The following is a 16,807-nucleotide window of genomic DNA, read 5'->3' as shown; positions in this document are numbered from 1 at the left end:
GTTTGTTTAAATGTTTTTGAATTTTCGCAAATACAATTTTTTTCTGCGTAAGTGGTCCTCAATGATTGACATCTCCCTCACTTTTTAAAAAGTAAGGGAAAGCTTAAATGGTACCAAGGTAGAAGGGTACTTGGATGCGGATGTTTTTCATAAAGTGTGAAATGGTATTATAAGGTGGGGAATTTTTGTAGAAATGGACAATTGAAAACTTAGCAGAATGAACGAAATAGAATAGTGTAACGTTCAAGCCTCTGAAAAGTCAGCAAAGCGCAAATAAGGTGAACTCACAATGGCTGTCGCAAATAGGAAATTCAAGTAGCTTTCCAGTGGTACTATTCTTGAAGGCGCGGAGCAAAATAACGCACAGGAGCATTTAGGTTACAAAACATGATAAGTCTTCGAAAGTCAAAAAATGAAATTACTTCAAGGTGGATTGAATTTTTTGGAAATTTTCTACCTGACATTTTTGGTAGCATCTGATGTACACAACTGCTCTCTGAAGTTTGGCTACGTAGTCCTGGGACATCCTGTGTAATTTTTTTAATCGTATTTATAGAGTTTAAGCTTGACCGACGAAGTCTATAATACGCAGTGGTATCAAATAGACCCATCTTTCAGAAAGGAATTTGCATTTATCTTGGCAAGATGCCAGAAACCCTTAGTTATTCATGGACCTCCGTCCATGGGCGTCGCTAATTATGGACTGTTTTTCTTTGTGAGTGTCCGCTATTTGAACAATTGCCGTCTCTTAGGGACAATTTTTAGGTGATAAAAACATCATACTCCTACCTCACCCTTCTTAATGAAATGATATAATCAATTTAGCCTCAATTCCAATAAAACCAGCTTAACAATACTCGCTTTTACAAATTACAGTACATGCATTTTTGTTCGTAACTTGTTTGTTTATTTGTTGTATTGAGGTTAATTAATCCAATAACATTGCCTGTTTCATAACGTAACTACTGGAAAATAAATAAACCTTTTAGTTATATCGCGCTAATTTATCAAATAGCTTTATACCAAATTGGGAATTGCCATAAATGCACCAGCGATATGCTTTTAGTATGGAAGAGACAGGCATGAGTGGATTTTGTTTCAGACGGTTAATCCCAATGTGCAAAAACACGTAGAAACTGACGAATTTTCAACCATTTCGATAAATAGAGCTACTCTTGGTTTTGTTTGTCCTGTTAGCTTTTGATTTAGCGGGACAATGGATGAAAAACTGATCTCAAGTAGATAATCGAAACCTGAAAGTCCCTGGAAGTGGCACCTATTTTTTAGGATTTATTTGGTACCGAAAGTAAGGGGAGAGAAAACCGCTGTTCCAAAGGTGCAGGCCCTTGATTGGGGCATCCACAATCGCTAGAGGGCCATATCAGTCCATTGAACCGAAAAACGGCACATCGAAAGTAAAAATTTTTTTTTTCGAAAATTGTCCAAGGCAGAGATGCCCTTTGTGCCACTTTCAAACTTTGAAAGCCGATATCTCGGTAACCGGACGGGTAATTTCAAATGAATTATCTCCATGCGCTCTATAACCCTATGCAAACCTCTTTGAGAAATCTCTATCAGTTTCTGAGATCAGAGTCATTTTGATAAGAATTTTTGTAATTTTTTGCTGACTAAACTGGAGGATCGGAAAAGTCTCTCTCCAAAGCTGTAGGGCCTCAATAAACCTATTCCCACGGTGATTGTAACTCCCACGTTACTCCGTTAAACCGAAAAATGGTCACCTGAAAAATCGATTTTTACCCGAAAATTTTAAAGGGGGGGGAGGATTAACCCGTTTTCGAGACTTTTCATATTTCAAACGTGTATATGTTCGTAACGCATGCCGACGAATTCCTTTGCAAGAGCGGAGAATTTTCCTGCCGATTGTTATAAAACTATCTGTTTGCCGCAAGGCATCGCCAAGTTTAGTAAAACGAACCCCAAACGACGAATTGTCCTCAACCAACACAATGCAAGTTCGCATACAGACAAAATGCCAAATTGTTAAACCGTCCTCCGCACAGTCCCGATCTATGCCCCAGCGATTTCTTCACCTTGCCGAAAATCAAGTAGAAACTACCTACCAAGGTTTCAGTCACCAGATGCAGTCAAAAAGTCATTATGACTGTATAAATAAACGAGTGGAATAACTGTTCCCAGAAATGGTTCCAGTGCATGCAAAGGTGCATTGATCTTCGTGGAGAATTCTTCGAAATACAAAAAAGTCTTTAAAGGCTATTTATGGTTTTATTCCAGCTCTATATGCAAAATGTAAAAGACATAACTCATACAAGCAGTTAAATGTCTTTATCTTGCGTTGAGTACTTATTAGGTCCTCAACGTTGAGCAATGACATATCATTTTCTATGGTATTTTCTCTTTAACCACATTTCTAATCACCATCATCTTTTTTTTTCAGTGACATGTTAGCACAAAGTTTAGACTTCTATGGCAGCTTTGGTTAGCCATGCAATGCATCGATTTCCCACGTCACCTCTGGATGCTGTTCACTCTTCGTATGGTTTAAGGGTAAGTTACTTGAGGTTCATCTATCGTGGTCTTCTTACCTGTAGTGTTCCACAACTATACTGAATTCAATTTCAACGGGCATTCCCGAGGGACTCAACAATGAAAAATATCAATATTAAATTCATTAATTAATCAATTATCAAATTTTAAAGAGTGAAGGCAGCAACCGCGTCGGCGGTGCCGGTGGTGACGTCCCCGCTCGATCTTCGCCCACAACAGGAGCCCTATCGCGATCCATGAGGTACGCGGAGCCCTGGCTCTATGGCACCGTACGTGCTTCAGGTGGGTTGCTCCTAGCGCCGGCTTTGGTGCTCTGCCAGTGCCCTGACTATCTCACTGGCAGCAAGCGATCTTCTTCTAAGAAGTCACCTTACATGTGCAAGAAGTGTAAAGGTACCAGGCTGCCGCTCTCACCCGGAGACTCAAAGTTTGGAACTGTAAGTTTGTAGCCTTTGTGTCGCCACATCATTCGACTCAATGGTGATTTAGGTACGATGCTATTCCACCAGTCAGCAGATGGTACCCAGCACCCCTGTGCGTGCTGGAACTGTTCGCGCTACTTCATCGGTGAGGCCCTCGATATTGCCGACTGCGGATCCGTACGACTTGATGCGGAGATCCAGATTATCGGTACCAGAAACCACTTCCAGCGTGTCACCTTTTCGAGAAAAGACCAAATCTGCCAGCCATAAAAAATATTCAAATGGCAAAGTCACGTTCGGGCGAAAGTCGATTTTGGAATGCGACATCAATCCGTATGAACTAATGGCTAACGAGAAACAAGTGGAAGCCTCAAAGTCCAAAAACGTGGACAGCGATCAGCGCATCAAATTGCGGAAAGGTGCAGATGCTCAACTGGAGTATGAAGATGTGCAAGTTCCTAAAAATTGCAGCAGGCACACGACCAAAGTTTCAGCCAAACAGGCATCACAGACTAAACCTTCTAAGACTTCCAAGAAACATTCGCCAGTACGTTTGGTAAGTTTAATTCTGTTCTACCGATACTGCGCTTTATCACTATTTCCCTTCACTAGATATCAACGCCTACCACCCCAGACAAAGAGCCAGATTACTCTTACAACGCTTTGACTGCGAGCCGATTCAAGTCAATTTTGAAGAAAAGGGGCTCGAATTATAACGGGGATTCTTCGCCTTACTCTGATGTCGAAGAAGCTGTTAGCCCTTCATCTACTAGAAAGGCTGGGTCCAAGTTTTATATCCCAGTGCCTCTCCCGCTCACACCAAGGAAGAAGGTCCAATTTGTGGATCCAGGTCTCCAAAGCAACATCGAAGTCAGCCCTTACGTGCTATAATAATTCTAATTTCGCAGGTAAAAATGACAGCAGCGAAGAAGATGACAAAGCGCCAATTCTAAAGGTTGTTGATGTGGTTGATGTTGAGGAAGATCGTGCTGAAGTAGAACTACTTGGCAGCTTTACTAAAACCAATGAGGACAATGAAGATGAAGATGAAGTTTTCGAAGATGCTTTAGAAAACATTGAAACTAACAACAATACTAATAAAGAAGAGGATGAATTGCTGATAGAGCATCAGGAGAAAAGACCCACGGTATCATCGAACGGTGAAGATAAAAAGGCACCAAAAATCTATCGTAGTAACAGCGACTGCGTCAGCGACACTCTGCGAAACGTCAATTTCTACGACACCATGGCGTTGCGGTCTAGAAAGCGTAGCGACTCTAGAATAGTTTTCTCCGACAAAGACTTGGCAAAGTTGGACGGAATCGTCCCTAAAAAGCGCCAACCGAGCCCCGCGAAACAAAGACCGAACACTCCGCCTCCCTTACCGCCAACAGTAGCTCTAATGAAAACCGAAGACGAAAATCCCGTCGATGTACACAAACTGCCCACTGAAGTAGTAAATTCGCACAAAATTTCCATATCAGGTTCCGTTGAGGGCCCCTCTGACAATTTTGCAAAAATTGAGGCAAATATTGAATCATCAGTACCGCCATCGGCTCCTCCGAGAAAAAGGAGCAACAATAAGCAGCCTTCAATCAACATCGTCACCTTCTCAGAAGGTCCGCTAGCATCAGTCACTCTTGAATCTCCTACTGTCAACAAGACCATTGTGGAGATTAAACAGCCTACCCCCGTGCACAGGATCAAAATCAAGAATGAGTTCCCAGAGTACTCAGATATGAGCTGCTCAGAGAATATTTCCATCTTTGACAATCATCAGCGAAAAACTTCTATTTTGATTAGTGGGAATGATTGCTATTCTACGGTGATCAACGACAACGTCCCCTTGTACCAGTCATCCGTAGTAGTGAATGATGATTGCTTACCAGTTCAGATAAATACTACCAACAATAGTAGCCGAATTTATATCACAGGGACTTTCATCTCTGGAGTAGAGTCAAGTCAAAACACAACGAAGGAAGAGAAGTCTCAGCAGAATCTTGGACACATTTCCGAGACCAACAAACAATATCAATCAACCCCTGTAGACCTACATTCAGTATCTTCGTCCGAACTCCTCAAAGAACTTCTTCGAGACCCTGTCGAAGCTGTGCGGCACAATTTAGTCCCCCATGTCTGTGGCAAGTCAGATGTGGCTAGGCGACAACGAGACCTTAAGTTTCCCAAGCACACCTCTTCTCTTGGTAAGGCTGAGTCTCTTCTGGAGTACCCCCTCGAAGACACCAACATCCCTACCTCAGTGGAAGACTCATTTTTGAGACTAAGAAAGTATGAGTCTGTTGAGTACGATGCTGCATCAGAGGATGGCGGTTCCAGTCAGTATGAGCTCATGGATCAAAGTTCAGAGTGTTACACTGACCATAGTAACAGAAGCTCCGTCACTGAAGAAGAGCTGGTTAACAGAACCAAATTTTATGAGCTTCTGGCTGAAACTGGGAACATTGAGGTGTCTGAAGGGGACGATCATCACTATGAGAGTATTAAAGTTAGTAACGGCAACAGCGACCCTATTTATGAAGAGATCGAGATGCCTCCGCCACTGCCCACGAACCCTCCTCCGTCGCTGATTTTGGACGATTTGCATATAGACAAAGAGTATACCACCAGGTAATTTTGGTCATTCTAGGATGTGTTAAAGTGTATACTGGGTGTTCTTATCAGGTCAATCTTCGAGGGCGCGTCTAAGTACGATATTCTCAGCTACCTGGTGGACGCTAAGGAACGAGGTATTGAACAGGAGGAAGGCTATACGTACCATTACCCTTCGAATTCCAGCCCAGATGACGAAACCAAAGAGCCTTACAATAGGATGTCCCACATGAGCACAGTCAGTGATTCTAGTGAGGACAACTCCTTGATAATCTCAGGCAGGTCTTAAAATCTTCTTCATTGCGATGACTAACTACATGTTTTTATAGACGACAAAGCAACTTTCCAAAAAGCAGCCGAAGTGGAGCGCAACGACTCAGGGGTAGGCTCAGAGACCAGCAAATCGAGCCTCAGCAAATATCGCATCAAACCCGAAGTGTTCGCCTCATGTGAAGACTGTGATTCATCCTTAGATTCCAAAGCAGAAAACGAGCCACTGCTTTGCAGGAAATGCATCAAGAAGCGTTCAGAACGGAAAGAGATTATAACAGAAATAGTAGAGACTGAAGAGAAGTACAGCAGAGACCTGCAAATCATCTTAGAAGAGTTTTATCAGCCCATGTTGGTAGCTGGGTTACTGACCCCTGACCAATTGTCGGCCATTTTCTTAAACACCGAGGAGTTGCTGGAGAATAGTCAGGCTTTAGCTGAGAGACTCAGAGATGCTGTGGAGATTGCTCTAGAGCAAGGGGACGATGACCTTCTTACTGTAAATATTGGTAAACTGTTCCTAGAAGCTGCACCTATGCTGCATGCATTTGAAACCTACTGTATCAGGCAAGGTATGGAAAATTTGCTCAGTTTTGTACTTGTTTGATATTACTCAGACCTTCTAGGTAACGCCAGTCTTCTATTGGCCAGCTTAGAGAAAGACAAAGAGCTGCTGAGAATCTTCCTCAGGGTGTCTCAGATGGAGAACACAATGCTGCGCAGGATGAACCTGAACTCCTTCTTGATGGTACCAGTCCAGCGAGTGACCAAGTACCCGCTTCTACTGGCCAGGCTATACAAGGTCACTCCAACTCATCACGATACCCGGGAACAACTGCGGGAGTCTCAGCACAAGATCGAGTTGCATCTGAACCACATGAATTCTGAGACTAAAGACGTACCAAGTAAGCTCTGGAGAAGGATTGGCAGCAACCCCGCTCGTAGATCTAGTGCGGAAATGGACTTGGTGAACATCAAACTCAGGAAGATTGCAGTCGACGTGCTAGAGTGGAACCACGAGGAAGCCCGGTTTGTTTTGGAGGGGAAGCTCTTGTTCACGCAGCCTACGGATAACAACTGGAGGAAGGGCAGAACCATCAAGCTCACTCCTGTGAATGCCTTGTTGGTGATTAATGGCAAAGTAATCTTGTTGATTGTGGATGGAAATCAGTTACAGGGTTAATCTTACTTTCAGACGCAAGCAAAAGCACCATCTGAGAAAACTGAAGAGAACAGTCTGGTTTTCTCGGCGAGAAACTCGGGAGTAAGGGAGGCAGCGCTGCTTCTGGTGAGAGACAAGAACGGTAGATATTCATTGCTCAGAGACCCTCTCTATCTTGACCGGTGCGTTATTGCTGCTGACCCCGCTTGGCAAAGCTACTTTGAGGTACAGGAACTGCTGAATAAGGACACCTTCATATTCAAGGTGAGTCGCGTAGTGCAACGAATGATTAGGCTTAATTGATGAGCGTTTTTAAGGCCGAGGATGAAGATCAAACCCATTTGTGGTACCGCAAGCTTCAATATCACGCCCAGGGAATGGGAACCTGGAGGAAACGACGAAACGCCCTTGCCAATATTATGATAAATGGGATGGGGCTTCGTTCATAGCGGTTATAGATCTGTGTATTAGGTACACCAGTTCCTTACAGGGTAGTCCAAATCCAGCAGGAAATTTCAAATATATCGATCAGTTATCAGTAAAATTAGCTATTTGTTTCGTATACGTATAATGTAATTTTATCAAAGTCTTCTTTACCTAAGAGTATTTTGGAATGTAGGTACTCAATCAATTACGTTATGTATTTTAATTTTTTGTATATAATTTATATAGGACTCGTTGAAAATCAGTCCGTATAAAAATAGTAATTGTTAGCTGTGATATTTCGGTTTGGGTAAAGGCTCTATATTACAGATTTTTTCTTATAATTATTATGTACCTAAATTAACATCGAACTACTCGTAATAGCGTTTTTTAGCTGTAATCCCTTACAATAAGATTTTGACTTACATAGGTACTTAGATTATTTAACTTACTGATGCTATTTTATTATTGTGTCTAATCGATGTATTAAATTGCAATAAAATTTTAAATTCAGAGGTAAGAGATCCCACTTAATTCCAATTCGTCTTGCTCATTTATGAAAGTAGTGGGTGAACGAGAAACGAAGAATTACTTAGTAGTTTATAATTCTCAAGTGAAATTAATTAATTGAATAATTATACTTGATTATAATTACTTATAATTAAATATAATTAATTGTAATTAATTGCAATTTGTGCAATTAATTGTAATTAATTACAAACCAACTTCCCACTTCACCTTCCGACAAACCTGTATGATAATATAACAGTCTGGAATTACAAAACTAACTGTCTGGCAATCGTAATCGTATCATCGTTCAGATCGCGCCTCGATAACGGCCCAGTCCAGATCCAATATTGCAACATTGAACATTCATTTTGTGTTATTGAGATCGTAACTTGAGTTGTCCGGACCGCGGTCTGATCGATAATACAAATTGTTCGTTAAGGTGATATTAAAAAAAGAAAAAAATGTTTTTAACTCGTTGCGTCCCTGATGGTATTTTGTCGCACAGCAGTCGTAAACGGATCGTGAATGGAAATCTGTCGGGCCCAAAACAGATTAATAGAAAACGAACGGATTCTTTCATAACGATGTTGGAAAACGCATTTGTTCCACAACTTCGGTACAAAACTTATTTTTTTATCTCCCCCGCTGGGTTTTGATTCGAGTCACTGTACTTTTCACGGTCGATTCCGAAATAATTCGCTATTTAGAGACGATACACAAAGCATAATTTATTACTGAAAAATAACTGTTTAAGTGTTGGAACATGATGCTTCATTTTAAAAAATATTGAATTGTCTTTCAGCGCATTTGCTGATATACAGGATGTCCTATTTAAATAAAGGCACTTAGGTGTGTTGGGTGTAATGGATCTTCGAACAACACACTCACGAACAACTTAGGAAGTAATTTATGTTGCCGTTAAATGGTACATCTTAAAGAAGTTTACAAAACTGAAGGACTCGGTCAACGAAGGTCAAGACGACGATTCGGTCAAGAGACCCTTTGCAAGTTTTGCAAGCTTATAGTTGATCTGTAAAATTTCCGACCCCAACACCAATTAAATTTATTTATTTTAGACAAACACACAATTGTTTTTTTCATGTTTTATTGGGCAAAAAAACTAATATGCAACAATAAGACTTGCGCATAACTGCTCACAAAACAATGTGAGGAAAAGGGGTGTGTTTCCAAAGGTTAAAGCGCGAAAAATTGGTTTCTCTCAATTCACTTGGAATCCATCCGGTATTTTCCAAATTTGCAAACATGATTTTGCGGAACTCAGTAAGACCCAACTTTTCTCTGATTTAATCATCTTTCTGTCTCATATGGTTTACGAGATTTCTGTAGAGTGCATTCGTATCCGGGGCAACTTATATGTTTGATAAGACAAATCATGCAGTGAAAATCAAATGACCATACGATAACGTAAATGACCCCAGGACCAAAGAAATGGTTACATGACTCATAAAAGAAAATATGCTTTTTTTTTATTCAAGAATTTTTTTCTGTCTTTTTTAGATTGAACAATCTCCAAAACGACTGTTTTTTTGTGAAAACTTGCGATTTATTTCACGATATGGGGGGCACATATTCTGACTTTGCCCAGGGGAGGCCGACACTCTTTTTGACATTGATTTTTCTCTCTACTTGCATTTGCATTAATTAAATAAATTGCATATGTTGCACCAGTTTTTTGAAATTTATATCGAGGCAGTTTAGTTGAATAATTTCCGAAAGCTTAATATAATATGCCAACTTTCGCATGTCGTGTAGATACGTATGTACTTTGGTTATTTTATTAAGTTCGGTCTATAAAATATTAGCAAAATCCATATTCGCGAGTCATATTGGAACTTAAACCGTTACATTGCAATTTTAATAGAATTTTTAAACGGTAAATTGCATAATTGGAAAGCCACTACATTAGTTTAACCTTCGAGTGTCCTGTACAGATACCGGTGTTCCCCAGAACAACGTTTCTTCACAGTAATTGCTCTTGTAAGAAATTGGACAGCAATTTGATCTATTTACTATGAACAGTTAAACTAATACAACTTTACCCATTTTCATGTTTAAATTTGAAAAAACGAGTTTGTTCAAATCCGGTGATCAAACTCGTCAAGTTCCTTAATAAATTTCGTAGGACTTGCAGTTACATATCTAAAAAATACCTGCTTAAGGTAGAAGTTATTTTTTTTATTTACTACAAAATTTTATTTATAAGCTCAAAAAGTCCCAAAAAATACCATAAAACTATCAGGCCCGTATTAAAAAAATAACACACACGAAGTGACCATGATCGACGAAAATGTAAAATTTGTGTTCACCAAGTTGGGTACTCAAATGTACACAGGGTAATTGAAATTCTCTGCTCGCCATTGAGATCTCGAAAGCTGTGAGAGCTACGAGGTCGCCTAATTGGGGCAAAGTTGCGCATTTTCGAAGTTTGTTAAATGTCGCTTCTAAATTTGAAAAAATCCGGTTATTTTCGAAAGTAATGGAAAAAACCGAAATTTGTCCAAATAGCAGTTCTTTTTTTTGAGTTATTTAAAAAGGTTTTCTAAGGCATATTTCACTTCCTCATGGGCACTTTTACTCCTTTATAAAATGGGTCGTTGGGTATTAAATATAACGTTTTCGAATTTGGGGTATCATCGTCAACTTAATTTGTTTAAATACGGACCTGAATTTTTTCGCGTTATTTGGCTAGCCCTTGGTTTTATGAATTAAATGATGTATCACATTTGTATTAAAAGCAATTGTAATACTGCAAAAGAGTTTTTTTTAACAATAAAATTATGAAACACTATTCGGACGTAACTGTTATGATATTATCACCATTAAAACGACAAACTAATTTCCCATAAGATGTCGTTTTGAGATTTCAAAACCTATTGAATAGTGTTGTAATATTCTGTTGCCATATCGTTTGATTCAGAAAATTAATGGTTTTCTAAAAACGCAATATAAAAATTAGGTCTGTATTAAGGAAAAAGAAGTTAATGGTATTTCCTAAATTCCAAAACGTTGTGTTTAAAATCTAAAGACGCCATCTGTAAAGAAGCAAAAATGCCCATGAAGAAGTGAAATTAATATTATAAAATTTCTTTAAATAACTAAAACAGAAAAAAAGCCGTTTGAGTTAATTTAGTTTTTTTTTAATTGTATAGGGAAGTAATGCAAACTTTTCCAATTTTAAAACGGCATTTTAGAAAGCTCGAAAATAGTTAAATTTTCCCGAATTTAACCAACCTTCTGTTTGTTACGGTTTCCGAGATATCAATGGTGAGCAGCGAGTGTGAATTACCCTGTATAAACTTTTTTTTTCCAAGCACCGCTATATAAACCAGTCACAACTAATTATAAGAATTTTTTTTCGCTGAACATGTCGGTTGATCATTGAAAAATGTGTTTTTAACTTCACTGCGACCACCAGTGGAAAAGGACGCAAAAATATAAACAAAACTCGCCAAAAACGTAGTCCGCTTGATGGAAACAAAAGTTATGGGTTTGTGTCAGTTTTGTTTTAAATGTTTTTCAGGTTGTAGAAAACAGAAACTCGACTGTCCAACTAATATGGGTCGCCTCATGAATTGTTTAGTCCGATATTTCTGCCAATCCAGAATTAAATTTCGCGGAGACGTAACAGCCTGAGCCTTCTGATAAAGTGGGGGGAAACGCTCTCAAAAATATCACTTCCACTTCACATACGAACTCAGAGACTCAGTACGTGGGCACATTGTCACATCACTAAACTGAATTTATCGAATTTACTACTGTATAATAGAGTGATTTTCCAAAATGCTCTTTCCTATTCGGAAAGATTTGCCATTCTATAGCAGTATGAAAATGTTGAGGATGTTTAGGTATTTTCCGTATGAAAATCAAAATATGTTTCAGTTCTTTGTCATTTTATGTATTTGGACTTTGACGTTGCATCTTTCGGTTGTTGTGGGAATAACAGTAATATGTATTACCAGCATGATGAGTAAGTAAAATGTCGCAAATAAAGTTTATATTTATCTTTTACGCACCTACTAAGAGATTGATTGTCAAGAGTGATGAATTACTCAAAACGAAGAAGAAGCATAACACTATAACGAAAATGAACGATAGTTTTGATGAGTTTACACCAGTGCAAGCACGGTGTAATAGCGCCGCATGCAATGCACGGGAGCCTATTCAGTTGCACTAATGCAAAGTTGCTGTTAAAAACTCACTTTGATTGCACGTATTGCGTTCAGCAACTGTTGAATCAAATATTTGAACAGTACAGCCGCAAGATTGAAATAATATGAACTAACGAAAATTCGTGCTTAATTCAAAATTCAAATACGACAGATTTTTTTTTTCTTTTAGAACAAGATTATTATTTGGCCACCATTGCGTTACCTTTAGGCCTAGGAGGATATGTGGCCATACTCACTAACATACTTTTTGCAATAAAATACGAAATGTGGTCCGAGCTTTTGAAACAGACGATCTCGACGGAATTTGGAAAATCCTTAAACTTCGATAAAATAAAGCAGCAAGGAGATATGATGGGGAAAATATTTTATATATGTTCGTTTATCAGTGTACTTGTTACTGCAATTTTTAAGTTACTTACTGAAAAGACGTGTCTGCGCAGTGTAAGTAAAAGTAGCAACAAAAAACGTTTCTCTCAATAATGATTAAGTTTAGAATTTCGGAAGGAATGAAATTTGCGGCGTGTTGCTGGTGGCTTGGATACCTTCAGGACTCGCTGATTCCGTTGTGTATAAACGTTGTGTTTTCCTACACCAATTACTGAGTTTCTGGACAATAATCGCGTTTACTGAAATCCTTAATATACAATATCAAATTTGTAACTTAATCGACGACAAAATTAAACATACGGCTTGGATGTTTAATAAAATTAATACAGCTGGGACTCCAACATTGCAATACCAACAATTTTCATTCTGTATAAAATATCATCAATACATACTCAAGTAAGTCGTGGGTGTATCCTCATCGCCTTCAGTTAATTTAAGACTTAGTTTTAGACTCAATTTAATATTTACTGCCATCGTTAGTGCACTCAGCGTTACCGCACGAAGTAATTTAGTAAACACTGGCATCCCTTGAAAATTCACAAATGGAACTAAAACATCGATTTAAAAATTAAATTATGAGCATATTAACATTAAAATCGGGAATAAAGCGTTGCGTGAAGTGTATATGGCGTTTTATTGGACTCATTTATTGGTGGACTCGGTCGCAGTCTCGCTTGGCCATAAACTGACTGGCCTGATAAAACTTCATATTACGAGCTCATTATATATAGAGGACCAAAAGTCCCGTATAAAGTCATTAAAAATTGAAAAAAATATTTTTCGTGAAAATGCTGGAACACGTTAAATATTGTTATTTGTTGCAGATTTTTTAACGTAACAGGAGTGTATACAGGGTTCCCCATGTAGTAGACAAATATACTGTTTCGTTTTTTTCTTGTGTCATATAATAATATTAGTAATAAAATCCATGGATTGGATGAAGAGTCAACGCAGAGTGGCCTGCTAGATCTCCTGACTTCACCCCTATGGACTTTTTTTTATGGAGTCATTTAAAGTACAAGGTGTATTTAAACAAGACCAACACTTTAAAAGAGGTATAAAATAATATTTTCCAAGAAGCTCAACGAACACCTTATCAAATGATAAAAAAAATTGTTGAGGAATTTTAATTGCGACTTGCCCTCCGTCAGGAAGTCAACGGGACACAGTCCGAACATTTAAAACATTGGATTGTAGTAGTTTGTATTGTTATTTTTTTAGGTATTAATGTTCCATCGTTATTTCTACTTTTTTGTATCTTTTTTTCGAAACCTGTTGAATTTAGACATAGAATATGTCAGATGAAATATGTTTAGAAATTTTTGAAAGAACTTCAAAGGGAAGAAAATACATTTACCTGCCTCACGAGTTACCTCGTATACGTGTTTGTTATCTCAAAAAATGCACAACTAAAAACAATTTTGACGTGTTCCACAATTTTCATGAAAGATGAATCCTTTAATTTTTAACTAATTTTTGCGTGACTTTTGGTCGTCTATGTATAAATATTGTTATTTGCTCGCGTTAAAAATTTTTTTTTTGAATATTTCGTAAACCTGCGGAACAAATTTGCATATTTCATAATTTTTTAAATAAATTGTCATACATTAAATAAATAAAAGAAAAAAATATATTACCTATGAAATGCTTCAGTGAATTTAATATATTCTGCATATTAATAATTTTATGAGATCATCCTTATGTGCATATGAAGTTTTATATAGAAATTCCCCTCGGAATTTCAATATAAAGAGAGGAGGGCTCATGGCGCATTTTGACCAAAAATTGGCGCGCAAATAATAACGCAAAGCAGTTAATTGACATATACATACTTTTTTCGAATAAAATAAGCGAAGAGAAAAATTAAAAAATATTAAAATATTCTTTTTGCTCTTGTTTTTGTTGCATCTCCCATCATTTTTCAAATAGAAATAGTTCATATTGTGCTCTTTTTTGTGTCTCTGAGTGTGCTACGTACTTATGGGTGCTGCATTTTTATCACTATTCCCTAATTGAAGCTCTCAGATAATTTTGGAACCCTCGTTTATTTCTAGGTTATGTGAGTATTTCGATAACACATCCAGAAAGACTATGGGACATGTAACTTTGTCAACGTCTGTAGTGATGTCCTTTCTTTTATACAATGGAATGAAAGTAACAATTATAATATCGACCTATTGTTATAAATGTAAATTAAAAAAAAAAACACTAATTTTAGGGAAACTACTCATTATTGTGTTACGGCGGAAATTACCTTCTGAACCTCGCGTTTATGTGTCACACAGGACAAAAATTGGAAGATGCGGTAGACGTTATTATCAACATTTGTGTTAAATTTAAAAATTACGTTTTTCAGATGTCCAAACTGGGAGCCTTTATTTATTTGAGCAGATGGTACGAGTGTTGCAGCGAAATCCGGAAAGCAGTCCCCTTAGTGATCTTGAGGTCACAACGTCTTGTTGGACTACAAGCAGTTCCAATTGGAAGGTTGAACTATATTCTATTTTTTATGGTAAAAATGAGAACACGCGAAAATACGTGCAGAAATTGATCTTTTTTTAGGTCATGAAAACTACATATACATATTTGAACCTAATGAAAAACACCGAATAACCGTAATTGCGATTTTTAAATTGATTATGGCCTTTTAGTTGCAAGTCATGCCAATGTTAAATTATCTAGTCCTTAGAATCACTAACTCCTGTAAAATGTTGTAAAATTTGTTGATGCAAGAATCTAATATAGCATGTTGTCTAATTCATTCCTTCTTATTATTGTTTTATATTATTCAAAGTTAACAACAATTTTTAGGCGATCACAAAGGGTAGATTTTGCTCCCTGTATAAATAATTGACAACTACAGTGGCCAAATTTGACAAATTGGCGAGATTAGAATTTCCGTTAATGTCCAATTTTATCAAAAATAAGCCTAATATCTTAGTGTCTAATACTTTTTAATTTTTGATTTTTTAATAGGACACTCTATATATCATTATAAGCTTTTATCCATTTTCCCTTTATCTTATCTGCTATTTTGTGACGAAATTGAGCTGATATGCAAAGTATTTTATTTGAAATGTGGCAGCGGAGACTGTGAAACTGGAAATAAAAGTTAGACAAAGAGAAACCCTTTGAAATCTTTGACGTCCCTTAGCACTTGTGGCTGCATCAACAAGTTCGCCCTGCTCTTGGGCTCCCGGGCTATAAAATTATATAAATAACCACGTCCATAATTTTCTTTTATGTTATATAAATTATGTCGATATAATGATGGTGCAATTACGTAATTTCCTAGTTAAAGATTCCATTAAAATTGCAAAAACAGCCAGGTAATATACATCCCGAATTCTAATGAGTTTTATCAATATTTCATAATGACTAACTCTAATAAAATACTCAAATTACGCACATACTCTTCATTAAGGCATCCTCGTAGTTAAGAGGTTAAATCAGAAAGAGTGAGAAAAATTGCAAAAACGTTCAAAGCTTAATGAAAATAATAATGTAAAAAATATAACGCATTAAGAAAATTATTGGTATTTCATTCATTTTTCTAATTTTAACTACCATGGTAACAGATTCAAGTCCCGGTGGTTGAGAGAATTTACGCGTTCGCCCGGTGGTTAGATTACTCGTGTCCTTCATCACTCTAATAATGTATTTAACATATGTATTTTTTCTTAGTCGGAATTCAGCGCTAATGTGCATTTTCGTGAACATCCCATTGATATTTTTATGACTTCACGAAAGAATTCGAATAAACCACTTGGCAGGTGATGGGTTTTGGGTTCTGCGAACTTGACGGGAGACAATTATTCGCAGCCTTAGATTGGTCGAGGCAACATGAAGAATGATAGGTCCGTACCCCGAAGATAGAAAACTTATACCAAGTAGTTAGAGATAATCAGAAGTACTGAAACGAGTATTGAGTACTAAGCTTGCTGTTCCTCTGGCCTTCTGGACATTCCGAATTTGGTTCCAGTAAGTAATTTGCTTCAAATTTAAAACTATCGGCACATAACAATACCCAAGTAACAACTGAAAAAAACACTTTTAAAATAATGACTGTAGAATATTTTAATTAAGAACTATACAGGCAAAGGGTGTGGGTATAATAACACTGACTACTATAAAATGCTCTTTGTATACACCTTACAAATGCGATTTACTCTACATTTTTAATTACTGCTGCTCAGTAAGGAAGTTGAATACAAACAAGTACATTTATTATTTATTTAAAACATACTATGTATCTCGTACAGAAGAATTTACTATATTTCTTAACTCTTCTAATTCTAAGGATCCTG

General features: G+C 37.5%; 2 protein-coding genes across 2 annotated transcripts in view; both read left to right on the top strand.

Moving 5' to 3' along the window:
• The window catches only part of RhoGEF64C (Rho guanine nucleotide exchange factor at 64C), a 97,719-nt gene extending 89,722 nt beyond the window's left edge, over positions 1–7,997 (top strand). Inside the window, exons 3-12 of the mRNA XM_066286062.1 lie at positions 2,417–2,526; positions 2,679–2,963; positions 3,016–3,504; positions 3,561–3,798; positions 3,857–5,576; positions 5,631–5,836; positions 5,888–6,400; positions 6,455–6,969; positions 7,024–7,254; positions 7,308–7,997. Of these exons, the coding sequence (XP_066142159.1) occupies positions 2,446–2,526; positions 2,679–2,963; positions 3,016–3,504; positions 3,561–3,798; positions 3,857–5,576; positions 5,631–5,836; positions 5,888–6,400; positions 6,455–6,969; positions 7,024–7,254; positions 7,308–7,439 (4,410 nt within the window). The 5' untranslated portion in view covers positions 2,417–2,445 and the 3' untranslated portion in view covers positions 7,440–7,997. The remainder of the gene's footprint in view (positions 1–2,416; positions 2,527–2,678; positions 2,964–3,015; positions 3,505–3,560; positions 3,799–3,856; positions 5,577–5,630; positions 5,837–5,887; positions 6,401–6,454; positions 6,970–7,023; positions 7,255–7,307) is intronic.
• Positions 7,998–11,884: 3,887 nt separating this feature from the next.
• On the top strand, positions 11,885–15,235 carry LOC136341287 (uncharacterized). The gene is made up of 7 exons (XM_066286096.1): positions 11,885–11,911; positions 12,283–12,554; positions 12,607–12,896; positions 14,555–14,654; positions 14,719–14,805; positions 14,857–15,012; positions 15,063–15,235. The coding sequence occupies exons 1-7, from the start codon at positions 11,905–11,907 to the stop codon at positions 15,111–15,113; spliced, it is 963 nt and encodes a 320-aa protein (XP_066142193.1). The 5' UTR covers positions 11,885–11,904; the 3' UTR covers positions 15,114–15,235.
• Positions 15,236–16,807: the final 1,572 nt, after the last annotated feature.

Source organism: Euwallacea fornicatus, chromosome 9 (genome assembly GCF_040115645.1).
Source record: "Euwallacea fornicatus isolate EFF26 chromosome 9, ASM4011564v1, whole genome shotgun sequence".
NCBI lineage: Eukaryota > Metazoa > Arthropoda > Insecta > Coleoptera > Curculionidae > Euwallacea > Euwallacea fornicatus.
Note: the sequence above shows the minus strand (reverse complement) of the source record. Positions and strands in the feature narration are given on the sequence as shown.

Bases quoted from the DNA above. Each gene is read 5' to 3' on its own strand.
- LOC136341287 (XM_066286096.1), top strand. The intron at 12,897-14,554 runs GTAAGTCGTGGG...GTTTATTTCTAG, and splicing joins TATCATCAATACATACTCAA to GTTATGTGAGTATTTCGATA. The intron at 14,806-14,856 runs GTAGACGTTATT...TACGTTTTTCAG, and splicing joins GACAAAAATTGGAAGATGCG to ATGTCCAAACTGGGAGCCTT.